The following is a 27,883-nucleotide window of genomic DNA, read 5'->3' as shown; positions in this document are numbered from 1 at the left end:
GGGGAATGATTCGCTTCTCGCTCAAGTGAGTGGAAAGCAAATCACTGCAGCTCACGTCAGCAACAGTTTGGAAAGCAGCAGTGGAGGCAACCTTGGGGTGAAAGACACTCCAAATCCAATGCCCCACAATCACACACTGATGGAACCTGCACCAGGTGGTTGCAGGTTACAGACAGGCCAGTACAGCCTGACACCAGAGCAACGGCTCTCACACTTTTCATTCTTTGGAGCTCTTTACACTCTTTTTTAGGAGTCTTGGTGGGCCCCAGAGTGCCAGTGCGTGTCAGAGTAGCAAATGCCAAAATCTGGCAAAGGGCTGGAACAGGAGGGGAATGAGGAAGGAGAGCCGCAAACAGTGGAGGTGGGAAGGAGATGATCAGGCAGGGGCAAATGTCTGCTACTTATGATGAGCTTATGGAGCCCTACAGATTCTAGAAGCAGCCTGGGAAATGCTGCTCCAGAGAGCTGCTGTCCATCAGTGCCAACAAACACTGCACTAAAGGGACCAGTAGCCTGAGAACAGCAGCTTCCCTAGAGAAAGTAAGACTGAGCTGCCTCAAGGGACTCGCACTCTCCTATACACAGTAAAACAGGGACAACAAATTTCTGTCCCAAGTGCGCACCCAAACCAATGACGTCCTCCAGCATTCCACCTTGCCACTTAGCACCCACAGCAGGCTATCGAGTTTTACAGCTTCAAGACCCCAAGCATAGAGCAGCCATGTGATGGGGCCTATAGCTTGCCACTTGGACACACACTGCTGCACAAGTGAAATGCTCACAGGTCTGCCAAGTCACCAGGTCAGGAACAAAACAGCTCAGAGGGCTCCTCATTCAAGGACTTGCTCCCACTGCAGAACCACAGGAATGGGAACAGAAAGAGCACTGTAGGCGTTCAGGTCAAGGCATCAATCAACACCAGGCAGGTGGCAGGCTCCATTGTCTGGCACCCTGAACAGTTGCCCCGGTGAGAAATGCACACATTTGCACAAACCAAACGGACAAACACCACAGTTCCCTGCCTCCTTCACTTTACACAATGAGTACTGTGGCAACTTGAATATTTTCATCTTCTAGAACTGTCAGTATTTGGAGGCAGTGCTGGCACAGATAGCAGCCAAGCCAGGCACCTGACCTCTATAGCACATTGTAGTCATCAATACTAATGATTCAGGGGTCAACCTGGCCAGGTGAGTCATCTTATAAGCATGGGCTTTCACCCTGTGCCCCACCCAGGTACCACCTCTGCTGGGAGGTACAGCATGTCATGCGTCCAAAGGCAACAAGTAATCCCATCTGGGAACATTAGGTTAGAATATTTCCATACTAATAAACAATAAGTTGCCCTCTTAGAGATCCATAATATGGTTACCCTGAATAAGGACTTTAGGCTATCAAGAGGGTCTGCAATGCAGGTGGTAGGTGGGGATGTCCATAAATTGAGCCATGGGACAAGACACTACGCAAGAGGCCCTCTAAATAAAATGTATCCAAATAGGGCATGATCAGAACTCTGTTTAGTCCTGGACCAAGCACCTCTGCTCCCACCTGAAAAGCTCTCCTTAGGATGTCTGAAAATCAGAGCCTCCAATCAATTGAAGCTTTTTTTCTAGATCAAGTTAATTTTCTTAAAAAGACAGATGGTCAGATTAAAATAACTTTGCATATTAACAAAGCCTTTTTATAAAAGGCATTTCTAAGATACTGAAGTACAAGATAAAATAGTTCAACAAAAGTTGCCAACAACCCAATCCTATGCATGCCTGTTAAGAAGTCCTACTGCATTCAGTGGGCTTACTCCCTGGGAAGTAGGTAGGATTGCAACTGCTGAAGAAGTCAGAGATAGCTCTCCTTTTTCATGCCAAGACATCAGAATCAAAATGGCTTTCAAAAAAACGAATTAAGCAAGTCCTACCTAGGTGTGGCCTCCCCAATTAAACTAAATCTTCAGCTAAGTGGCCAACCAATAAAAGGCTGCAGCCCTTATGAAAACAATCCTGATCTAAAACTTACTGAGTTACATGGTGGTTCTAAGTCAAGTTTGGGCCATTTATTAGTGTTTTCCTTCAAGGCAAAGAATCACTTTTTCAGGTCATTATTGCATTTTTGCCTCCTTAGGGAGGCAACAGTTGTGTTTTGGCCTCAGGCAGCAAAATGCCCCAGGATCTCCCTGGGTTCAAAACCTTTCCAAGAATGTAAAAGGCCCAGTGCTATATCCTGGGGAAAGGGATCCTACTTCCTCTCCTAGACAGATTACTCTTTCCAGGGTGTTTCAATGTGGGTTGTGTCAAAACATGTATGGTCTGTTTTTCACAAAACAATGCCATTTGTGTGGGGAGGGGCAAGAAAGAATAGAAGCAAAGCACAGTTTTCTTCCAGAGAGCAATACTGCCCCACAACTCACCTTTCTGTGAATTCACAATCCTTCCCTTGGCATTGTGCCACACACTGAGAACATGGTTAGAGGACGGGAGGATTGCACTTTGCACACTGCTGTTTGCTGTAGGTGAAGATTTTTGTCTCTGCTCTTGAAAGCTCAAGGTGGCATGACCAGTTTTCACAGAGGGCAAACTATTTTGTGCAAAAGGAGCTACTATTTGGTGCCCTTCTAACTATAAAGAGGCACAGTTTCAGGGGCAACAGCCCCAACGGATCTCGGCAGAGCATCTGTCTCAGTGGCTGTTGCCAACGTCTCTTAGGCTTCTTTTAAGATTGCAAGATCCTTTGGGAAAGGGAACCATCCCTCTCGCTCCTTTTGCTTGACAAACTGCTTTGAACACTTGCTTGAAAACAGTACTTTAAAAAAAATTCTAAATAATGAGTTTGGCTAGCTCTGATCCCAAATCTTTTTAGACACAGATGATGGAATCTGTCCAGGATGATGCATGACAGGTATCAAAATGTGTGAAACAAAGAAATGCTGCCAATCCTAAAGACAACTTGGAGAAGAAGAGGAATAGCACCTTGTCAGCTGACACAGGCTTTAATCTGAGCAACCACAAGAGAGAAGCATCACCCAGCAACCAGCCCTCTATTTTTGTGCCTCCAAAGCCTCTTCCAGTCCAAATGAGGATACACAGCCTCAGAAGCAAGACACTTGCTTTGGAACCTGTAACCCACCCACCCACCCACCGCACCTGCAGAAGGCTTTTTCCTGTGATAATCACAGGCTTTTTCCTGTGATAATTCCTGTGATAACCCAGGAATCACCAAGCTTTATTCCAAAGAGCCAACCCGAGGAGGAAACTCAGTTGAAGCTTTCCCCATTTACCAGTAACAGGGGTCAGCAACTGACTGCCAGAAGGCAGAAACCAGGCCACAGTTGTTATGATGTTCCTACCACTTAACAGTGACCACAGAGTAGGACTAGGAGCAGCGACCACGAGTAGGAGCAGCGACCACAGAGTAGGACTAGGGAAGCAGAAGCAGTGAGACAGTCTTTCCTTAGCTGGGCTGGCACACAGTCAGCTGAAAAGTTAATTTTGGCATCAGAGGGAGAAAGGGGAAACGGGATCACAGGCAAGCAAGAGAAGGGGAAATAGTTGGCCAGGGCACAGGATTCCATCTACTTCCTTGTTCTAATTATGCTCCCAGCCTTTTAGTCAAGTCATCATGAAGTGGTCTGGAAACTTATGTTGTTGCTTCCCCCATCAATGTCTCTAGAGCCTTTACTGGCTTTCTAAGGCAGTGGCAAGGACAGCAGCAACTCCCCTACCCACCCCTACCGTGTAGGCAGCCTTGGCAAACAGAAGTGGTTGGTGAGCTCTTTAGCTTGGAGTAGGGGTCGAGAACCTTTTTGGGCAAAGGGGTTGGACGTTTGGCAATGACATCATTGCCAAACTTCCGGGTTGCCAAACTCCTGGAAAGAGCAAGCTGAGCTCTGTGTGGGTCAGATAACTTTGGGTGGCAGGCAGGATCTGGCCCATGGGCTATATGTTCTCCGATGTAGAGCTTGCTTAGTTGCAGGCCAGAAAGAATATATGGGGGGGGGGGGGGGAGAGAACATGTACTTCACATTCTGACTGCAATAAGACAGGGTTGTACTCCCAAGCTGCCCACCACACACAGACATTGCCTTGAGGTTAGATAGAGAACTGGGCTGAGTGAAGACATCAAGCACATGAGACAGAGAGTTTCAGTTCCCACAGCCTAACAAAAAATACACCACAAATAGGGGAGCGTGAGTGTGCAAGGCCAATTCCCCCCACCCACAACATGCAGGCTGAGGGTGCAATCCTAACACACTTTCCAGCATGGACGAAAGGGCAATGCAGCTCCTAGGTAAGGAAACAAACATTCCCTTACCTTGAGGAAGCCTCCATGAGTGCCCCCCCCCCAACTGCAGGATGCAGCATATGTCCCTTTGGCACAGCTATGCCAGTGCTGAAAATTGGGTTAGGATTTGGGCCTGACTGTCATGCTTTTAACTTGGCAGAATTCCTTGACACTGGCATTGCAATCCCCAACACCTGCCTGCCTGGGACACACAGAGGCCATTTCGAGATGCAGACAAGCAGGGGAGGGGAGAGGGCCTGGGTGACTTTGAAAGTGAATTCCAGTGGAAAGTGATGGAGAGGTGGAAGAAAAAAGAAGCTTAAGGAGAGAAAGAGTCACCAATGTTTTCATCTGCAAAGGAAGTTCAAACCAGGGCCATCTATTTGTCACAACCTCCAGGATAAAAATAGGGGTGCACACATTCCTTGAAAACCCAAGCCCCACACAGGCAGCTTGCTCAATAGCAGGGCTTCCACTCCCCCAAAGCCCAGAGCAAGGAAGCTCTTCTGACAGACATCTCCAGCTGATGAAGACAGCCTGGAATGCTGGCCTGTTGCCCAGGGACATGATCTTGGCATGCCTGGGCAAGGTTTATTTAGGGCTGCACAGTGGGGCGTCAGTCGCCACACACAGCCAGCCGCCAGCAATGCTGACCTTCCCTTAGCCTCTGTGCAGAGAGGAGCCATGGATAGCCTTGCAACAAGGCAATGGTGACCTTCACTGGGGGCCCACCGGTGTCAAGAAGTATCCTGTTGTCATTTTCCCCACAAACAGTCCTAGGATGTCTCCCTTTTTTGAATGTTTCCTGAGCATGCAAAATGTTTCCCATGCCTTATTTGCATGCTGTCCTTCCAAGAACTCCATAAGGTATTATTATTCACATATTGTAGATGGGAAAAGACTGAGGTCGGGGGGGGGGGGAAGAGACAGCTTGTCTAAGGTTGCCTCTTAGTTCACACCAGAGGCAAATTTTGAACCAGGGAAATCCAATACACAGTTCAGCCTCCTGGCCACTATGCTCCCAACCCCCAGTGAGTGGCACAGGCTTGGACCCTTGCAAATACGCAAGCCACCTTCATGTTCAAATGCCAATGGAACATCTGATCCGACAACGGCCTTTTTGAAAGGAAAGATGCAGCCTGCGGCAGTCCCCCAGCCTTTGGGAAGCAGTTCCACCCATGAGACAAAGACCAGATCCCAATTGCCACCTTTGGAGTCATGGGTCAGTTCTAGTCAGACAGCTGTGTGGTGCGCAATTGCTCTGAGCAGTTTCTTGGGGGGGGGGGAATGGAGAATGCCTCTTCAAAATGGCAACTTAGTAATTAAACCATCACCATTGGCAACTGGGCTGCTATGGCCAATTCTAGGCATTTAGTTCACCAGTCTCTCCAACCGCAGTAATAATGCCCCCCCCGGAATATCTAGACGTGTTTGTTTCCAGTGAGACAGGATTACAGCCTAAGTCTTACTGAATACTATGGGCTTACTTCTGAGTAAAATAACACCATTTTAAACCATTTCTGACCAACGCTGCATATATGCAACAGGGATCAAATGCATACACCTGTGGGTTGGGCAGAAATGGGTTAAGATACTTCTAGTGCAACCTTTTCCGCAGGCAAATACCACACTTGAATGTAGGCCCTTTGGGGTCAGGGACACACACCCTTTGCTTCAGTACTCCTTGTTTAATTCTGATCATGTTCCAGGCTAGTGTCAGTCCATTAAGGAGGGAGGCAATCCAGGAAATTACAGGCTTGTCCGTGCTCTATAACGAGGAAAACACTGAGCAAACAACAAATAATTTGTAAGCACAGGGGGATTCTGAGCAATCAGTGTGGTTTTAATAAGTGACTAATCATGTGCAGTTCATCCACTTGGAAACGTAACTAGATTCATCAACAATAGAATTCACAGTCAATATTTAAGAGTGCCTGAACAAATGTCTAACCTCGTGCCAGCAAGACACAGTTCTAAGAGGTCTGGTTTGAGTTTTGTGGGGTTATTTTTAAATGCACAACACTCTGGGGGAGTGTTGCACTCCATATGCAGAATTAAAATATGCGCCTGGGAGCTTGGATAGCCCTATATAAGCTGCATTATAAGACTAAGGACCCAATCCTATGCAAATTTCCAGTGCCAACATGCCAGTGGGCTATGCATTGCATCTTGCGGTTGGGGGAGGACAGTCATGGAGGCCTCTGAAAGGTAAGGAATGTCTGTTGGGGTTGCACTGCAGCTGCATCGCACTGGAAAGTTGCATAGGACTGGACCCAAAATGAGTTTCCTAGAAGGTTGCATGTCCTGGATCTACCAGCTACAACTTCTTTACTGTCAACTACTGTATATGCAGATAAGATCTAGAGATGCAAGTGTATGTGTTGCAAGTTTGTCTAAGGCCACAATCCTAACCAATTTTCCAGCACTAACATAAGGGCAACGCAACTCCAAGGTAAGAGAACAAACATTGCCGTACCTTGAGGAGGCCTCCATGACTGCCCTCAAACTGCTGGATGCAGCTCATGCCCCACTGGAACAGCTATGCCAGTGCTGGAAAGTTGTTTAGGATTGCACCCTTAGAAACACTTCTGTATAACTTGTGGCTTATACACATCATCTCACAGTTGTGGCTTTCGGTCCATTTCCAAGTGTCTGCACTCACCTTTTGGACCCTACACAGCTCAGGACCTGAGTAGCTGAAAGAATGCCTACCCAAACATAAGCCTACATGGAGTTTTACAGTTTATGGCCAGAGTTGCTACCCCAGATGCTACACCAATGGATCACTCCCCGGTACCAACCCTGCTGTTTCCCTTGCATGTTGCCAGGCCTTTCTGCCTTTGATGAGGCTGTTTTAAAGCTGCTAATTCCTCCTGCCATTTTTGTTACCAGTTCAGGTTTTCTCATCATCTCACTTGGATACTGCAGTCATTCTGGAAATCTTTATATTGAAAAGGGGACTACAAATTCATAACCCAAAACAAACAGACCTCAGGCTGATTTCTGAGAGGCCATGTGCTCCTCTGCCAACCTAGGCAAACACGAGATGACATTGTGACATTTGCTCCACTGTTTCCTTCCTCACATTTTGCTGAGTCACCGTCTTTCCTCCCCTAAATGGCTTTGTAGGTCTCATGGGATCAAGTCACCCTTCACAGCCTTTACACAGAGAAGGGTGGGGGCTGCTCTAATATTTTTTGCCTGGAATAGGCAAACTCTGGTGGCCAGGAAGGAGACACAACACTGTGTTTTGGAAAGGTATTTTTAGGTCTATATTCTCCTCTGTGGAATACTTTGCCCTCTGAAAGGTAAACCAAGTGAGCCAGGCAGCAATGGCAATCCTTATGTTCTTTGTGTGCTGTCCCCTCTCAACACTTTTCCATGTCATGCTTGGAACCCTGCTTGTGTGCACTACAAGACTGCCACATACTAAAACCAGGACTGACCCCAAACCTCCCAGTACTAGTGTGGCATCCCAAATGTTGTCCCCCCCTTATCGGGCAATATGCCAACCTCTGCTCCTCCCATTCCTCAGACTGGAAAAGGGCAAATGGGTAGAGAAGACTGGTGGGTTGGAGTTTCTCCAAAGCTCTACCTGCCATCCCCCTCTTCCTTTTCCAATTCAAAGAGTGGAACAGTGTAAGCAAGTAGGCAAACTGAGGTTGCCCCCACCAATCCACTTCACTAAGCCCCATAGACTGCTGAAGTAGCTCCCAACAGAGGAATGAAGCATATTATGCAAGCAAGCAGATCATTTGCTTCTGTGTGGGAGCATCCCTGTGTGATGCTAAAATGGGAAGCTTACAAAAGTTCCACACAAGGGCTCTTTTTATCCCAGCTTAAAAGGTGGTGCAACTATAAACATGGTACAATGTTGCAAGAGTCACATGCAGGGTACATGGCAAATACGTTCATGTGCACCACATTACATATACTGGTCCCACAACTGCAATGCAGACAGCACAAGCGGCTCCATCCTAACCTAATCACTGTGGATGGGCAGACATGAGACAATGCAGGCCACTGTAAGCATGGAACCAGGGCGAGCCAATGAGCCCATGTGGTCACAATAGCACCATTCACACAAAGGCAGCAATGGCATTTTGTAGGGTCCTTTGCACACTTCACAGTATCCCCAGGTGCTAACAGAGAGCTCAAGAGAAGGCCACAGGAAGCAACTTCTAAATCACTATAGCTGAAATTATAATGTACTTGAGGGCAAAGACTGGTGCTCAGTCAGGGATTGGAGATACTTGCCTGAGAAGCAGTATGTCTGAAAGAGGCCTGGGTGTTTCAGCAGAAGACAAGTGAAGCATGAGCCAACAGTGTGGCATAGCAGCAAAGAAGGCAAATGTGATCCCAGGCTACATCAACATAAATATAGTACTGATATTGTGAAAATTATGGTACCACTATATCCCCACCTGAGATAGTATGCCCTGGGTGCAACAGTTTATGAGGGATATTGAGTAACTGGGTCCAAAGAAGGGTGACTAGGATGGTGCAGAGTTCTGTGATGCCATGGCATTTTGCTCTGACTTGAGGTACCCAGAGACTGCACATCTCTTGGCTTTGGAGGCCTGGTGATGACATACTTCAGGGCTTGGCAAGGATGCCTGAAGAGGCAGGCGAGCCCAGATGGCCTCCGCAGAGGGAGGGTAGAGTTACAAGCAACTGAGGGATACAAGCTGGTGAGAAGGGAGAGTGAGGGAAGGAATGAGGAGAGAAGCAGGGACAAAGAGAAGGGGGAATGGGCCAGAAGAAGGATAGAGGTCAAGGACTGAGCGGGTAGGACCAGAGAGGCAAGAAGCAGTGAGAGAGACAGGTTCAATGGAAGGAGAATGGAAAGGTGGGGAAGGCAAGAGAGGGGGGCTCAGAGAACCAGGAGAGAAGAAGGGCATCCAGGACAGAAGCAATAGGAGGAAAAGGAGGGACTCTCTCCCCCCAAAAAGGCTAGGAGGGGGGCAAAGATCAACTTCCGGGAAGGGAGGTATGGAAGAAGGAAAGGCCAAGACTGAGGGAAATGGGGATGAAGCGACTGGTCCCTAGCTACAGATGGTTTCTAGTTAGGGGTTACAAGGCTATGGCAGACCCCCTGCCAACTAAGACTATCTAACCCTTCGAACCAGCCTCAAGCCTTTCCTGGGGTACTTAAAATGGGCATAAGGTGTCCCCAAACCAGGCTCTGGGTGGCAAAGGAGTCTTGCAGCAGAAGATGGAGTGAATTTGTTATTTGTTGTTCTGGAAGGTAGGACCAGGACAAATGGGCTTAAAACAAAGGAAATTTCAATGAAACGTTAGGAAGAACTTCTGATGAAACAAACTGCTTGGCAGTGGAACAGTCTGCTTCAAAAGGTGGTAAACAATCATTAGAGGTCTTTGGTTAGCCATCTATCAGGGATGTTGTAGTGGTGGACAGTCTGCACTGGCAAGGATTGGACTGGGTGATCTTCTAGGTCCATTTCAACTCTATTATTCTACGGAAGGGCAGCTTCCAAGAAGTGCTGCTGTACTGGAAGCCTGCCATTTGACACAGTTCCCTATGGAATAAGGATGGCCCAACTGTAATAACTTTGGTGTCTTCATGTGCACAAACAACAACAATGCGCTCTTAAGAAGCCCACTGCAACAACTTTGTGGTCGTGGGTAAAGGCAAAGGAAGTTGCAAAATTCTGATTCCAAAATTAATCACATTCACAGGCCCAGGCGATGCTTCCACTTCCAGGGAAGGGGGGGGAGGTGTGTGCCCCATCATCAACCAGCCATTATTTTTCCCCTTCAATTACAATTGATTGTAAAAACAAACACATTTTGTCCCCCTATTAGCTGCACTGGAAGAATAGCAACCTCCTTCCTTCTGTTACTCAGGAGTCAATATTCACTCCTCCTCTAACCATTCTCCCCACCAAACCCCACTGTGCCCCATTAAGTTCTCAAATTCATTTTGGTTGGGAGATCCAACAGCTGTTGCAAATACCACTACTCAGACTTGAGACAAGATTAAAATTGCATCTGCTCAGCTGCCCCTTTCAGAAACACAGTTCAAGGAGATGCCCCATGAGAACTAAAGGGAGGGGGAGGAAATATCCAGCCTCTTCGCTTCATAATGCGCCTATCTGATGTTGGTACACAGGAACTTTATTTCCTTTTCAGCCCCTCGCAGGACTTGGGCCTAAACCTGGAAACTGCACACTTGAGACAAGGTCAGGGAGCTTGGAGCTTGTACAATCTTGTATATCAGTTATAATGACAGACAGAACATTTGGCAAACAACAGAGCCTGCTTATCCCATTTCTGCACAGCCCACAGGTGTACACATTTTATCTCTGTTGCATATATGCAATGTTGGGTAGAAATGGCTTAAAAGCACCCTCACCACATTTTGCCCAGATGCAAATCTTTCTTCTAGGATAAGAGGGGAAAAAAATAAAAAACAACCTGATTCTGGAAACCAGGATCAAAAGCCAGCTGTAGACTCACAGACACTGCCTGGAGCTCATAACATTACAACATCCACCCACCAAACCCTGGAATAGTTTTACAACAGCTTTTTCAAACTTGCATTAAAAATAATACACAGTGACAGAAAAAGAATAAAGGTGAATGCTTAAGCATCACATACATGTTGCTAAAATCATGTGCATGTGTCATGCAAATTACAAAGTTGGAAGAAAACTGGGCTCCCACCACAAGTGAAGAACATGATGTGATGCCTCTTTAAGTATTATGTCTGCCTTTGTCCAGAAAGGATTCTAAACTTCATCAGATACCTCCCCATCCAAGGCAAAGGAGTCAACAGTTTGCAAAACTCCTCATATGAGAGCAACATCCCAGGTGTAACCAACAAATTCAAATAAATATAACTAACTATTCTGCAGATGCCAACAGCTTGCTCATTTCCTTTGCCCACATATGGATGATGCTCCCTGCAGAATACACACTAAACACAGAGCCCTGAGAAAGAGACCTGCCACATGCAGGAATTCCGCTCCAATCTCCTGGCTCTTCCCTCAAAGGTGTGCCAATGATCTTTCAGGCTCCTGCCCTACGAAACACACTTTCTTGTCTTGGGAAGGAAAAGACATGGTTACAGCATAAGGCATGAATAGTTCAAGCCTCTCTCGGAAAGCCTGGACCTTTTTGGACACATCTGCTGAATACTCTTCACCAAGAATGTCTTGTCTGCAGTTTACATGTGGGGCACACATATACGATGAGCAGAAAACATACCTGTAAATTACTAAAACCTCTTGCTGATGCACCCCATTTCACCTGCACACTGGTAAACACCAGTTGGAAAGGTATCTATAGTCTTCCTTTCTTCCATGGAACTCAAGGAAGCAGAACAAGGCTGCCATTCAGACACAGAACAGGACCAGACCTGCATAGTTTCAAGGCTGCTCTATCATGTGCCTTCAGGCCACAAGTTGAATCCACAGCTAGATACACGCGCCAATTTTCTTCAGTAATGCTAACTAAGCCACTGGACAAGGAGTTCCTCCCATGCCAGAACACAGGGCCAAAGCTCTCCCTGTTAACCCAGCCCCTATACCAATTCATGTCTCCTGAACTAGGACCAGTACACTTCCTTGCTTGTTCTGCAACAAAGATATTGTGAGGAAGCAGCAGCAAATACTAGCAATGGGATACTGGGAAATTAACAGGATCTTGAGTCTGGGGATATAGATTCTCTATGACAGACACCTGGAGGCAGTGTACCAGTTTCACACCCCAGTACATCAAGCTCTGACATTCTTTACATTCAAGTGAATAGGAAGGTCATGCCAGCTGGTGCCAAGGCTGCCTCCTCTTACCCAGGCTCTTCTCCACACTAGAGGCTCAGCAGCACAAGAAACCAAAGGGGCAGAATCCCATTCTCAATGGCATCCTTAGGATCTTCTGATCTACAACTGAACTAATTTTCCACTTCATCTTCCTGCGCAAGTTATACTGCCTTCATCACAGGGTGGCCAGCGCCTGGGGAATTGGGGCCAATGGCAGCTCTGCATTGATAAGGGAAAATCAGATTGCATGAGACTTCTATTCTCTCTCCAGGCAAGCATCGTAGCCAAAAGCAGCAATTACTCTCCAAGAAGTACCGACAGCTCCAGTCCCTTCCTCCAGGTGCACAAGGGCAAGCCTTCTATTCAGCAGTAAGAAAAATGGACATCACACCCATGGAGCAGGGCCAACTGAATACAGGGGGTAAAAGTGCACTGAAAGTGTAATGCAGCAGCATCCACAAAAACCAGGACTGCGGGGGGGGGGGGCGGGGGCGGAGCTAACTTTCAGTGAAGTTGCAGTGAACTTTGGGGGTTCCCGAAGAGACTGCGAAATAGATATGTTTTCATGTGCCTAAACAACTAAGGCACGCTTCGGTGCCAGGAAGACGGTACGAAGAGCTGAGAGCTTGAACGGGGGGTCCTTAGAAACAGGCAATTTCAAGGATTTCTCTCTGTTTTGCTCTGTGCTGAAGCAAATCTATCCCGGGCGACATCTCTGAGAAGCTCGGAGAGCTGAAAACCTGTCCTCCCATGGCCGAGATACAACATTGCAGCGAAAAAAGCTATTAAGAGTGAGTGAACTTGGCTCCTTAAAAAGTTTTACTTAGAACTGTAAGTAAGAAGTCTGGAGAAGGAGATAATTCAAGATTATTCACGCTGGCCATTAGCCACCCGGGGGGGGGGGGGAATAGGTGAATTGGTATTTCCCCTGCTGGAGTAAGTACAAGATTATTATTTTTCTTAATGGTATGTACTGAAGAGAAATAAATAAGTAATCTTCAACGAAGGAAATAAAGTCTACCTTCATTTTCCCAGCAAAATGCCTTCATTTAAGCCTGGTTTCGGTTTCAGTTTCTCAGCAAGAGGCTTGAATTTTTTTTTTTTCCTTTTGGTCATTTAAAGGCATACTAACCTAATTTGACTCGGGATTTGATTGACTTTTTTGGATATAAAAATTTGGAAAGTAGCCCTGGATATAAAATTAGAAAGTAGTCCTGTAGGAAGTGGCTTGAGTTGGTGTTGATAAAAATGGCTTTTGAAAATCTAAAAGATGATCACGAAAGCCAGGCCTTGTTGGTGGACTTTCTGATGGATTTTAGAAGAGAAATGTAGCAACAAGTCAGAGAACTCTCTGAACAAATTGGGCAAATAAGCTCCTCCCTTGTAAACTCGTGGGAACAGATTATAAACAATAGAGAAGAAAAAAGAATGGATCAGATGTCAGGTGAAGTTAAAGAAGTGGAGTATTTTGAAATGGGACACGAGATGGAAGAAGCAATTGTCATAATAACTGGGAATCTTAAGGAGCAAAAAAGACAAAATGTTCAGAGAGCAAGCTGTCTCAAGAAGAGGAAGAATTTATGGATTGAATTCAAGAATAACAGAATGAAAAAGAAGAAAGAAAAACAGAGGGGGGACTTAAGGAGAAAAAGAAGAAAAAGAAGAAGTGGAAGAACCAGTAGGAGGACTAAGAGGGAACACCAATAAGATAGAGTACAAAGTAAACAATAAGAAGAAGGGCAAAATGGTTGAATAATAAATATAATTTTTTTTTAAACATATTAAATTAAAATAGATGTAAATGAAAATTTGAAATATAAATATTGTGGAAATTAAGTGATATTAAGATAAATATTTTATTAATTAGATTAAACTAAAGTGGATGAAAAGGGAATTTGGAATATAAGTATTGTGAAAATTAAAGTGGTAAATATATGAAATAAATTAGATGGAACTGCAATTTTGGAATATAAGTATTGTGTAAAATATAGTGGTATTAAGACAAATAAAAGGGTTATTTTATAAAAAAAGAAGGTAAATAAAATAAATTATAGATGTCAATTTATTTTGGAGAAAATATTAAATCTGTATTTTGGGTTAATAAATATGTGGTGGATAAGCGAAGTATAATATTATTGTAATTGGAGATATTTGTTTTTAGATGTGATATTAGAAATTAAGAATCAGATAAGAGATTGTATTTTAGAGGTTAGTTTAGTGGTAAGAAGAGTCTATAAGTAAAAATTTGAAGCCTTTTTTGATTGGATAGTTATGGAAAATGATGTATAATATGTTATAAGAGATATTGAAGGAGGTAATACCATGGTAATCAGAGACTTCTTTTTTAGATGTCATATTAGAAATTAAGAATCAGATAAGAAAGATTTTATTTTAGAGACTAGTTTAGTGGTAAGAAGAGTGTATAAGTAAAAGTTTTAAGTGTTTTTTTTATGATGGGATAGATAAGGTTAGAGGAAAAATATGGAATGTTAAAGTATTAACCAGTTGGGTTAAAGAATATGATAATTTTTGTACTGATTATTAATTTCGTTTGGATTAATGTTTGTTGTAATCGATGGCCACCACCCTCGTGTGTAACCTATGTAGTCCTAGCCCTAAGTCTATCCAATTTTCCTTACCTGTATCTGTAATAAATAAATAAAGCATTATATATATATATATATATATATATATATATATATATATATATATATACAGGACTGCCATTCTATACACACTTTCTTGGGAGTAAGTTACACTGAATTACACAATTAAAACAATCAGGTTTCCATTCAATGAAACAATAAAGTCAGAGCACTAAGCATAAAGAAACTGATACAATTATCTCAGGCCAGAAACATGCTAAATCAATGGTAAGCTCACAGAAACAAACCAGTTTTTACTTCTGAGTAAACATTCATAAGGTTACACTTAAGAGGGAAAGTCCAAAGGGATTTTGCATCCATTGCAAACAGCCATGGGGAAACAATGCAGCAGAAGTTCCTGGTTTTCCTCCCTTGATTTTGCCAAATATATCTGCAGACCTATTTTAATAACTTGGTGAGAGAGGGGAATACCAGCAGTTTTGTGCAGTTTGTTAAATAGCGACTTGCTTGGAACAGTCATAAATGTTCAGGTAACCTGACAAAACATCTTACAAAACCCAATTCTTTTATAACACACGTTACTAAACTTAACCACATGGGCGTATAGTTTGTGGGCTGTAGGCAACTAAGATCTGCAAGTTTATTCACAAGGATGAGTTGGAGGATTTTATTAGGGTGGGCTTCTGAAGCCAACACTAGTGTGTGCTCATCAAGGAGCTTAAATGGGGAAAAAAACAGATTGTCTTATTTTTATTATTATTAAGAAAATTTATAGGTATCGACTTTTTAACAAAAAAAGCTCACAAAGCAGTTGACAGAGAAAATCAAATCACTAAATGGCTCACCATCAAGAAGGGTTCACCATCTAAAAGAATGCAAAAGGAACACCAGCAAACACTTTCAATTTTCTACCTGGAAGCAACAAGGCTGCAACTAACCCAAGATCCCAGGCCAGGGTTTAAAGGTCCATGGTATAGAACAGGGGTGTCCAAAGTTTTTGGCAGGAGGGCCACATCTGACACTGTGTCGGGGATGGGGGGGAAAAAGAATCAATTTACATTTAAAATTTGAATTTACATAAGTTTACATAAATGAATATATTAAACATGAACTTATATGAATGAATGAAGGTCTTGCAATAGCTCAAGGCCTTGCACAAAGCAAGGCTGGCCTTTCGTTTGCTTCCACTACTGCATCACAGACGTGAAACAGCAAGCAGTGGAGGGAGCCCTCATCCCACAGCTCACGTGAGAGGTCAAATAGTCGCCCTCACGCTGAAAGCAGTTGTGTCGGGCTAGTGTGGGCTCCAAAAAGTCTCCAGAGGGCCAGAGGCTCATTGGAGACTGAGGGCTCCCTGAGGGTCACAGTGGGAATCCTCAGGGGCCGCAAGTGGCCCCAGGGCCGGGGTTTGGGCACCCCTGTTATAGAACTATGCTGAAGGTAAGCCAATACTTGGTTGGGTGATCTCCTGAGAGCTCTGTGCACCCCAATGCATCATACTTCAGACTGCGATGGCAACAGAATTTAGAAGCATTAACTTTTGGCCCAATGACAAATTATACCACACTGCTATGCTATAAACTGTAAGCTGTGCTGAAATTACAGGGCAAACCTCCTAATTTCTCAGGTACATCCCCACTCATCCTTCATACAGTGAGGAACTAGCAGAACCTCTTCCTCAAGTCAGCCCCCCCCAAAGAGAAGCAGCTGTGGCTTTTGTTGCAATGCACTACCTTCACAGGTTTTCTACCTTTCCCTTTGGATGACAGCTTCCCATAACATTGCAACCCAGTTGGGTCTAAGCAGAAGAGCCCTTCCCCACAGCTGATCAGATGAAAACCAGCTTCATCAGAGCCCTCCTTTGTGAATGAAGCATTCAGTAAAGACAAACTATGTGGTTTTCATGGTTCAGGCAATCTATGTGCTCTTGGTTCAGGCAACAATTTATCAGAAGATCACATGATTTGTCTGTGCTACTCAGGCTGAAGAAAAGTTGCATCAACTAGCCACAGATCTGCACTGAAAGTGTATTATTTTGATATGGAAAGAACCCATTATAATTGGGTAACAATGTGAATAGGCTGGAGGTATCACCATTACACTTCCCCACAGAAACTAGACAAACGTAAGTTTCAACAAAGAAATGCAAAACCTAGATGGTACAGCATCTTCCCACCTGGGCCAACAGTTAAGGCACAGGGTTTGTTTGTTTTTTAAAAAGGCTTAGTAATCATACCAGAGTTAGAGATAAGTTTGGAAAGCATGCTAGGTAAAAGTCAATAACCGCAGACCTGCTGGTAATAAAATATCAACTGAACTAGATAAATAAGCAAAGTAACTACCAGAAAGATGACTAAGGTCACCTGGAAAGAACAAAGGTAAGGCCCAAGTGACTTCCTGCCTAAACGTGGCCACATGTTGGCCTTGCTAAGGCTGCAATCCTATACACTTATTGAGGAGAAAATCTTATTGAATTCAATAGGCCTTACTTCTGCCCAGGACTGCATTGTAAGAGACACAACTTATTTTTTTCATACCAGATTCCTTCAACACTGTGGCAAAGAAGTGGGGAGGGCTCAGTGGTTGAGCACCTACCTGCTTCGTATGCAGAAGGTCCTGGCTTCAATCCGCAGCACCTCCAGGTGAGATTGGGAAAGATCCCTGCCAACATGGCCACCTCTAGCTCATACAGAGGCCTTTCTGTACAGTAGAAAAAGGAGCCTCATCCTCCCCAACAGAGGGGACATTCAACCAGCATTACTTCTCCTCTCTATGTAAATGGTGGTTCTAGAAAAAAAAACCCACACAAGGAAAAAATCCCACACAAGAATTGCCCACAGAAAAAAATACCCTAATCCTTACCCTAACCCACTGACTCCCCCCCCACCCTAAGCCACATGGGCAATGTTCATGGGGGCTTTTACACGTGGGCTTTTTTTTTCCTGTTACCATGAATGGCACTCTCTTAGATTTGGGACCCTTAGGGACCCTTGTGCCATGCACAACTGTATGGAACAGTCATGCCTGCCAAGTTCCGGAGAGCTGTCAGAAGTCAGCACAGACAATATTGAACATGATGAACCACAAGACAGATTTGCTAGGAGGTAGTTTCTGTCCTTCTATGATGTAATTCTAGGCACCCTTACCTAGCAGTAAGCCCCAATGAACTCTGTGGCACTTACTCCAATCAATAATACAGTATTAGGTAATACATTCCTCTGTTCCCCATAGCCATTTTGCCTTTCAGTTTCCTTCCAAACCATCTGGTTTGTAGCCAGCTCAGAAAACCCCTTGACCTTTATCAGCAACACAACCTTCAAGTCATACAACACTTTCATTGACTTCTTCTCTAAAGAAGCCCTAAATTACAGAACTCTTTAATCACATCCACAGAATGTGCCAGGCCAGACTGCCACCTTTCCGAGGTCCCTTGATGCCCAAGTACACCCTTCTTCTACAAAAGCTTTTCATTCCCTCCCATAACTTGCACATTGACATCAGGTTCACTTACTGTACTTGGAAAAATAAATGAAGACCAAGACTTTAAACCTAGAAGCATCTGGAAATTACTACAAGGCCCGACTGCTCTACAGAGACTAAAGGCTCCTGCCCAATTAAGCACACCCCTCAGGGAACACAAATTTAGGGAGCAGCTCTGTCAGAAAAGACAAAGACAGCCAGTCAAATCCCATTTACATTAAGAGCAACATTAGTATCCCCCCCCCCCTTCCTTCAATGAGCTCAAAGTGACACACATGGATGGGGGTAACCATCCATGTATTTGCTCAGAGAATCTGCAACTGGCCCAAGGCACAACTGAAGGGGCTGGAGTGTTGGTCTCTCTGGTCAAGTTCAGCCACAATCACTACCATCAGGTCTCCCTGGCATAGCCTGACAGATGCCTTCAGTAGTCCCTAGTAGGACAAACCCATCAAGTGTGAATTCCTTCACCTATCCCCATTCCCTGCAATTTACAAGCATCTCTTCCTTATTCACTTGGGTAAGGAGGAGCAGGAGGGGAGCTTTACTGGGGAAAATTAAAGGGGTTCCATCTAGCACAAACCTTCTTTTAATTAAGAAAGAGAGAATTTGGCCCATGAGACAACCTTCCCTTGCATGAATACAATTTTTCAAAACTGCAGATGTACATGTTCCCCCTATACATTCATGAAGCTGGTCTTAAACAGAGAGAATGCCACTACTAGTGCACACATTCCCTTAACACCACAGCTAGGCAGGAGACGGTACCACTTCAATGATGCACCACTGTTCAGTGAATACTGTATCACACCTCTTGTGTAAGGCATGAAAAAGACCTCACAAGCACATCCAGCCTTAGGAGGAAATGGAAAGGGGGGGCAGAAATTCTACACCACTTATTTGTAGCTTAAACTCACTCACCAGCATCTTGGCTCAAACATGCTTCTGGGCATGATCACATGTGCACTCCCCATTTCAGCTTTATTTACAGGTTAGCAGGGCTGCTGCTGTGCAGGCAAACATGAGCTCCAGAAACTCCAAGACAAAAACTTAACCACAGAACCTCATGGTAGCGCACCTACTTAGTGCACAGAAGGTTTTAGATCCAGTCTGTAGTGTCTGGAGTTAGTTCTGGGAAAGACCCATAACTGAAACCTTGGGCAGCTGCAGCTAACAGTCAGTGTACCAGACAATAATACTGAGGTACACAGACCAATGGTCTGATTTAGGAGAAGCCTGCTTACAGTGGTGGAGCTGCAACAAAGCGCTGGCACACAGACAAGCCTCAAGTTCAATCTCTGGCATCTCAAAAAGGGATTTGAAAGGGGTGAGAAGGTCTCTAGCTGACTGCTGCTACCAATCAGTGAGGCAACAGACTTGGCAGAAGGTATAACAACAGGACCCAAGAATCTCCCTGCTGAATCAGGCCCAGGTTCATCTTGCCTAGCATCCTGTTTCCAACAGTGGCCCCTGGGGAACCAACAAGCAAAAGATGAAGGCCTGTTGCTCGCTTGCCACTGCTATTCAGTCATACTGCCACTGAACTGGGAGGCACTGCACAGCCATCATGAGGAGACGCCACTGACAGGTTTCTCTTCCATAAGTTTGTTCAAACCCCTTTTAAACCAATCCATCACAACATCTTGTGGCGATGAATTTCACAGAACAATTAGGTGCTGTATACAGAAGCCCTTCTTTTTGTCCATCTCCCATTAATCAGTTTCACCAGATGACCCTTGGCTTTTCTATGGAGAGAAGGAGAAACTAAGGCTCCAATCCTATCCAACTTTCCAGTGCTGATGCAGCTGTGCCAATGGGGCAGTCGCTGCATCCTGTGGTGGTGGTGCATTTGTTTCCTTACCTTGGGGCTGCATTGTTGTTGCACTGGTGCTGGAAAGTTGGACAGGATTGGGACCTAAATTCTCTTCCCTGTTCTATAAATCCAAGTCTCAATCATGTACCTCGGTAATTCCCTCAAGTTAAAAAGCCCCAAATGTGGTTACCTGTCCTCATAAGAGAAGTGGTCTAGCTCTCTCATCACATTGGTTTCCCTAATTTTTCCACCTTGACACACTTGCCATGATTGTTTAACTAGGACAGTGTTTCCCAACCCATGAAACAGGGGCCACCAGTGGTACTCAAGGCACTGTCTGGTGGTATTCACAGGTGCCCTGGACACCAGTCACCTAGCAGCAAGACCAGGAACATGACAACACAAGCCAGTGGTAGCAGGCTCCAAAACACACTTTTCTGCATGCAAAAAAGCTCTCCTGTCCACACTTACTGTCCACCAGCTTCTTACTCGTGTTGCATCCAGCATCCCAACTCAGAAGTAACTGGTAATGATGTCATTGCCAGTTAGAGCCTAATCCTATGCGTGTCTACTCAGAAGTAAGTCTCATTCTACTCAATGGGACTTACTGCCAAGTAAGTGTGGATAGGACTGGGCCCCAACTTCTTCTGGTGATACTTGTAAATGGTAAACTCAAGTGTTAAGAAACACTAGGTGGGAGGACACCAGTTAGAGCCCAATCCCACACATGTCTACTCAGAAGTAAGTTTCAATTCCATTAAATGTGACTTACTCCTGAGTAAGTGTGAACAGGGCTGGGACCCTACTTCTTCTGGTTCTATTTGGAGATGGTGGACCCAAGTGGTGAGGAACACTAGGCAGGAGGGTACCAGTTAGAGCCCAATCCCATGCATGCCTACTCAGAAGTAAGTCTCTCATCACTGAAGCTTACTCCTGAGTAAGTGTGAACAGAATTGGGCCCCTACTTCTTCTGGTGGTACTTGGAGATGGTGGACCCAAGTGGTGAGGAACACTAGGCCGGAGAACACCAGTGAGAGTCCAATCCCATGCGTGTCTACTCAGAAGTAAGTCTCATTCTCGTCACTGGGGCTTGCTCCCGAGTGTGGCCAGGATTGGGCCCCTACTTCCCGAGCAGCCACTCACCACTGTGCGAGCTGAACCACCGGGGTCCGATGTGCAGAGGCAGCGCATCGGCCAGCGAGGCCCTGGAGCCCAGGTACAGCATCCCGTCTCTGTGGTGACCGCCTCCCGTCTCCTGGTAACCGTTGCCATGGGGATAAGGGGTGGAGTCCGTGCCTGAGCCGCCGCCGCCGGGACCCCGCTCCGCGTCCGCCGCCGCCGTCGAGGCCGCCGTGTAGAGGCCGAAGGGGACGCTGCCGGCCGCCGCGGGCTCCACGGCCAGCCCCACGCCCACGCCGGCCACGGAGCTGACGGAACGGCTGCGCAGGCCCATGGCGGCCCCTCCGCCGCCGCTGGCGCCCCGGTAGTGCCCGAGGTGGGGGGCTCCGCCAGGCGGCGGGACGGCGCTGTCGTCGCTCGACACCCCGGCCAGGGACCCTCCGCCGCCGCCCCGCGAGCGCCCCGCCGCTGTGGCGCCCGCCGTGCTCTGCTTGCCGCCCATGCCGAGGGAGGAGCGCGCCTAGGAGCTAGCGCGGCCCCCGGAGCAGCCGCGCATCCTCCCCGCCGGGCCGCCGGGGCTCCTCCGCCGCCGCCTGCCCCTGCCCCCGCCGCGCCCCGACGGGCGGCCCTCCGCGCCTCCCGGGCTCATCCACGGCGCCCAGGCGGCAGCAGCGCAGCCGCCTCCGCCGCCACGGCTCCGCGGGCGCCGCTCCGCATCCGGGGAGGAGAGGCCGTCCTCAGGGCGCGCCCCCGCCGGCCATGGAGCGCCGCGGGCCCCGGCGGCCGCCTTTGTCCGGGCTCAGGATGCCGCTCTCGCCTCGACGGCCCTCCGTCTGTCCAGCCGACCCTCCTGACGGCTGCCGGGCAGGCGGGGGAGGAGAAGGAGACAATAGAGCCGCGGAAGGCGCATGCGCTACCGGTTCGCTCCACACCCCCCACCACCGGGTTGCGTCAAGGGGTGGGCGCTTGAAGGGGACTGGGCGGGGCGGGCGGGGCGCGCAGGCATCATCAGTAGGGACCCTGGAGCCCAAGCCCAGGCAGGTCTATTCATAAGTAAGCCCTGTTGTAGCCAGTGTGGCTTGCTCCCAGGTAAGGGTGGACAAGATGGCAGCCTCAGAGCCCAATCCTAGACGTGTCTGCTCAGAAGTAAGCCCCATTGTAGTCATTGGGGCTTACTCCCAGGTAAAGGTGGATAGAATTGCCGTCTCAGCCCAATTCTGTGCATGTCTACTCAAAAGTAAGCCGCGTTGTACTCAATGTGGCTTACTCCCAGGTAAGGGTGGATAGGATTGCAACCTCATAGCCCAATTCTATGCATGTCTACTCAGAGATAAGCCCCATTGTAGCCCGTGTGGCTTACTCCCAGGTAAGAGTGGATAGGATTGCAGCCTCAGAGCCCAATACTAGGCATGTCTGCACAGAAGTAAGACCCATTGTAGCGAGTGTGGCTTACTCCCAGGTAAAGATGGATAGAATTGTAGCTTCGGAGCTCAATCTTATGCATGTCTGTCCTTACCTCAAGGCTGAATTGCAACTGGAAAGTTGGATAGGATTGGGTCCTCACACAGTTCTCACCTCAAATATTTTTCGCTGGTATGTGAAGACATCCTTGTTTGGTCAGGCATTTGGCCTAGGAGCTTCGTGTTGTTGTTGGGCTGGCAGTTTTCTGTCTATTGTGAATTCTTGTCTTAAATTTCTTTCTCTTTTCTTTTGTTGTACTATGACTGTGAGTCTCCTTGAAGCCCACCTCATGGAAAAGAAATGCAGCATATCAATATTTTTAATAAATAAATATGGTCATTTAATTCTGAATAAAAATAGAGTTGGGGCACAAGCCTAACCAGGTCTATTCAGAAGTATGTCTTATTTTGTTCAATGGGGCTTACTCTCAGGGAAGTGTGGTTAGGATTGCAGCCTTGGATAACTATATATAGGTGCTCCCAAGAATTAATCACATGGCCAGGACTAGTGTTGTCAGCTCTAAAGCCATTCCTGGATATTTTTTCCCCAGTGTGACAAATATTATTTAACAACACAATCCTATGCAATCCTGATCAGAAATAAGTCCCATTCAGTTCAATGGGACTTAAGTATCAGACTGCAGCCAAAGCCAAGGAGGGCCTGTTAAAATTTTCAGGATTGGTTTTCCTAGTCCCCTGGAGATGGATGATGATTGCTGAAGACTCCATGCCAATCCTGGCAGGTTGGCAAACTCCAACCTTGGCAGGGGAGGAGACTGATCCCCTGTCCTCTAATTTGGCCTCTGCATGTATCCTTCATGTTTCTGAATTTGCACACAAATACATCAACTGTGACTTATTATTCATACACCTCCATCAGTGAACATGGTACTTTGCAGAGTGGCTTGAATAAAAAATGAAACCACACACACAGCTTCCTCAGTGGTTTAGGGGTAGGATGTGCATAAAGGATCAAACAGCCACCAGTGCATTAACAGAGGGACATATAAGCCTTCTCCATGCAGAGAAATCGGCTAAAGCTCTGCCTACAAAGACTAGCAGTGCAAACCTATGCATGGCTACTCAGAAATAAGTCCCATTGATTTCAGTGGAACTTGCTTCCAGATGTGCACAGGGTTGCAGTCTAAAAGAGAGGGAACCTACCTTTTGTCTGTTTTCTAATGCTTTTGTCCCAGACTCATTCCCATGCCTATGAGGACTCCAAAAATAGCCACTGACACACATAAAATGGCACAACTCATCTACTGGGTTTGAAAGCTTACCTGGCATGCAGGCAGCAGGGACTGTTAAGCTCACAATTTGGTGTCACCTTGGGTGTGTGACAGCTTGGTCCTAAGTGTGCTTTCTCAGAAGGCTTGCAGCCTGCAGCTCAGTTAATGCATTCACCCACAGTGATAAGGTTGATGCTTGGGACAACTGCTTGAAGGTACTTCCTTGTTGCAAATGCATGTTTAGAATATGACCAAAATGGTGATTTGCACATGTTCTCAAGGGGCATATTCTGCATGAAGCAAGGGATAAAGAGCCAGTTGTACAGCTCTGCCCATCCCTGCCCAGAACTACAATACAGGTGCTTTTAAACCTCTTTCTGCATTGTGAAGAGCAAGAGGCCTCCTTTGCCTGTTGTGTCTTTGCATGAGTTGTAGGCTTGCCTCCCTCAGATCAGGAGGCTGTACAGGACATTTCTTAGCAGTTAAGAGTTTAGGAAACAATGCAAAGGCCTAATGCAGCCCACCTTCTGGGATTTGTCAGTGTGCCTGATGTGTAATGTGCAACCTCCTGATTTCAGAAGTGGGTTACCTCAGAATGCAAGATGCAAGGGAGGGCACCAGCATGCAGGTCTTGTAGCGAGGTGCTAAAGCAAGACTCGGTAGGCAAGAATGGTGATCATTTCCAAGCCTTTATTCCATTCACATCATCAACCAGCAAGGGATTCCTTTCCAAGCATTGAGAGTGGGTGTGAGAGTCAGAATGTGAGAAGAAGTGAAGTGTTTTCCCATTCTGAATCCCTCTCTTTTATTACAATTTTGAGTTCCCTCCTTGAGACAAGTACATTTCTCATTGGCTCAGGACAGTAGACATTTGATTAGTGAGCCTCAAGTCACCAGTTTTGCAATTTACATTCAACATATACAATTTACAGATTTTGAACAACCAGTAGTTGGTATTGTAACTTCCCTTTTGCTCAAAACTGACCTTGACCATCTTCACAACTTTCCTTTTCCCATTTTTTGTAGCCAAAGTACCCTTTGCCTGTTGGGTACAGGCAAAGTACCCATTTTTTGTAGCCAATAGAAATGCAAGTTACTTGCCATTGGTTTGCGGGCTCAGCTAAACAATTGCTGCCTTATGCTTTTTCTCTGGGAACCTGACCTTTGATGTTAACCGGAAATGGCTTTGATGTGAACCAGAAATGGCTTTGTTATGTCTTCTGAAACCCTTTTAATGCAGTTAGGCAAATAGAACTCACTTAGGATAATGTTAGTTACACCTGTTTAGGCACCAAAACTGGGTTTAAAATATTAAAGAATTAGTAAAAATAAGAAGATTAAGCTGCCTAGTGTTCTGTGATATAGCTATGAAAATTTTGTATAGCTACCTACCTACATGCATATATAAGGTCTCTGAGCTTGAAGCAATGATCCTGTTTGTTAAAAAGCAAAACGGACAGATTTTAAAACCACAAACCTTTTTTTTCTTTGAGAACAAAGGCCTGTTGATTGTTCCTGCATATTCTTATCAAATGTTCTGCTGTGCAAAGAACATCTTGTCTGCCAAGTTTTAGCAAAGAGGCTTGGATTTCAAACGGAACACATTTTTTTCCCTTTTCTCTGGTGTGTCCATACAGACACAGACAGACCTGAAAAATGCTATAGAAGAGTGAGGTGAGCATCCCCCTATTGAACTTATAGCATATATACCAGGCCTTCCATCAGTCTCTTGTTGTCTAGGCTGCTTCCTGAGGCATTTGATGGGCCACTGTGAGATACAGGAAGCTGGACCAGATGGGCCTATGGCCTGATCCAGTAGGGTTCTTCTATGTTCTTATGCCTGTCTTAAAATGGACCCTCACAGGGCTTTGTATTTGTGCCACTGCAGAGCCTGTTTAAGCATTGTGGCTCAGTTGAACATAAAGCAACGGAAATCAAACTGCTTCAGCTGCCATCTTGACCCAGTACTGTCTGCTCCAACTTCAAAGAATTTCCCTGAAATGTGCAAGGAATGTCAAGGAATGGACACCAGGGAAAATCTGCATGTACTGTATATACAGTACCATATGCACAGCCACTGAGTTTCTGCTCCTTCCCCCCATGCACAGCTGTAGTATTGATGAACCTCTGAGCATGTGGAGAGTGCATTTCCTCACTAGCATAATCCTGCGTGTGTCTGTTCCAAAGCGTAAGTTTCGCTATACCGAATAGGACTCACTCCCAAGTAACTGTGCAGAAAACTTGCAAACTGCAGGAGCTGAGCTCTTTGCAGGGTCATTAGCAGGAGGAGCTGAGCTCTGCAGGGCAATTAACAGGAACCTTGCAAGCTGCAGGAGCTGAGCTCTTTGCAGAGCAATTAACAGGTGCCTTGCAAGCTGCAGGAGCTGAGTTCTTTGCAGGGCAATTAACAGGTGCCTTGCAAACTGGAGCTGAGCTCTTTGCCAACACACACAGAGTCAGATATTTTGGCAAGCAGTTTTAGCACCCATAAGCCGCCTGAAGACTACATCTCCCAGCAGCCATCGCGCGAGAGAGCGTGCCTCCGTTACGTCCGCTGACGTCTCGTAGTCTCCTCCCCCTACCTTCCGACGCTCGCCATAGTGGGCAGTCTAAGATGGCGGCGCGCTGGAGCAGTGAGAATGTTGTGGTGGAGTTCCGGGATTCGCAGGTAAACCGGGTCTCTGCTGCTCCCCCTCCCTGCCGGCGCTCCATGAGTTAAAAACACAGCCCTGCGGAGCGGTGGAGAGGAGCATGCAGGCCACGTGACGCCCACAGGGGCTTCCTGCCGAGCTGGGCGCTTGGGGTGCTCAGCACTGACTGGCAGCGGCTGCGGCTGTCAACAAGGATGCAGGCTGGAGGCACCAGGGACTGAACCTGGCTGAGTGAGGGTCTTGGTTTGGCCACCTCAGAACCCAGGCTCCGTGGGGCTTACTCCCAAGTAAGGGAGGATAGGATTGCCCCCCCCCAGCATTTCCAGGCCTTCCCAGCCGTCCCTGGAGATGCTAGGGATCAAAATGAATTGGATAGAGGGGTGCTTCTTTTCCCTCTCACACAGCACCAGATCCAGGGGACAGCCAGTCATTTGGAGTCTGTGGAACTCCTTGCCACAGGACATGGTGATCGAGTGAATAGGGGGTTGTTCTTTTCCGTCTCACACAACACCAGAACCAGGGGACAGCCACTAAAGTTGTGTGTTGGGAGAGTCAGGACAGACAAAAAGAAAATATTTCTTTACTCAGCATGTAGCTGGTCTGTGGAACTCCTTGCCACAGGATGTGGGGGTGGCATCTGACTTGGATGCCTTGAAAAGGGGATTGGATGGATTTCCAGTGGAAAAGTCCTGATGCCCTGATGGGTATGTGCGACCTCCTGGTTTTGGAAGCAGGCTACCTTAGAATGCCAGGTGCAAGGGAGGGCACCAGGAAGCAGGTCTCTTGTTATCTTGTGTGCTTGCAGTGGCATCTGGTGGGCCACTATGAGATACAGGCAGCTGGAATAGATGCGCATTTGACCTGATCCAGTGAGGCTTTTCTTACATTCTTTGGACAGAAGAGATGGTAAGAGCTATCCCACCCTGGGGTGGCCCATCCATTAAGCCACCTGATGGGTATGTACAATCTGAGATTAGCTGAGGGCTGGGTAGGATTTTTTTTTTTCTGTCATCCAGTTTGGCCATGGATGGCACTTTTTTCACCTGCTCCAGACAGGCGAGGGAGGGACAGTGTGTTCAGTAGGTTTCATGTTTTGAAAGGTTATCCTTCTTGTTTAATAAAGTGGCCCAAGTCAAACCCAAACCACAGTCTGGTGTCTTCGTCAAGAGTTGCAAGGGTAAATGGAATGCCAGATGCAGGGGAATGGCAGCAAGATGGCAGCAAGTAAGAACATAAGAACATAAGAACAGCCCCACTGGATCAGGCCATAGGCCCATCTAGTCCAGCTTCCTGTATCTCACAGCGGCCCACCAAATGCCCCAGGGAGCACACCAGATAACAAGAGACCTCATCCTGGTGCTCTCCCCTACATCTGGCATTCTGACTTAACCCATTCCTAAAATCAGGAGGTTGCGCATACACATCATGGCTTGTACCCCATAATGGATTTTTCCTCCAGAAAC

At 46.5% G+C, this 27,883-nt stretch overlaps 2 protein-coding genes across 6 annotated transcripts in view; one reads left to right on the top strand and one right to left on the bottom strand.

Annotated features, from left to right (window-relative positions):
• ZNRF1 (zinc and ring finger 1) overlaps nt 1-22,001 on the bottom strand; it is a 38,300-nt gene extending 16,299 nt beyond the window's left edge. The window contains exon 1 of the mRNA XM_066637181.1: nt 21,102-22,001. Coding sequence (XP_066493278.1) covers nt 21,102-21,579 — 478 coding nt within the window. The 5' untranslated portion in view covers nt 21,580-22,001. The remainder of the gene's footprint in view (nt 1-21,101) is intronic.
• Nucleotides 22,002-22,133: 132 nt separating this feature from the next.
• WDR59 (WD repeat domain 59) overlaps nt 22,134-27,883 on the top strand; it is a 63,838-nt gene continuing 58,088 nt past the window's right edge. For 4 of the 5 annotated variants that reach the window (XR_010794900.1, XM_066637623.1, XM_066637625.1 and 1 more), the window contains exon 1: nt 26,362-26,437. Coding sequence is in view for 3 of the 5 variants with exons in the window: in XM_066637623.1 (XP_066493720.1) it covers nt 26,384-26,437 (54 nt within the window). In the remaining 2 variants the exon portion in view is untranslated. Of the gene's footprint in view, nt 22,167-26,361; nt 26,438-27,883 lie in introns of those variants that run through there. The other variant, XM_066637624.1, reaches the window with a different exon arrangement.

The sequence above is a fragment of the Tiliqua scincoides genome, chromosome 9, assembly GCF_035046505.1.
Source record: "Tiliqua scincoides isolate rTilSci1 chromosome 9, rTilSci1.hap2, whole genome shotgun sequence".
Taxonomy (NCBI): Eukaryota; Metazoa; Chordata; class Lepidosauria; order Squamata; family Scincidae; genus Tiliqua; species Tiliqua scincoides.
The sequence above is the reverse complement of the archived record's forward strand: the minus strand, read 5'-3'. Positions and strand labels throughout refer to the sequence as shown.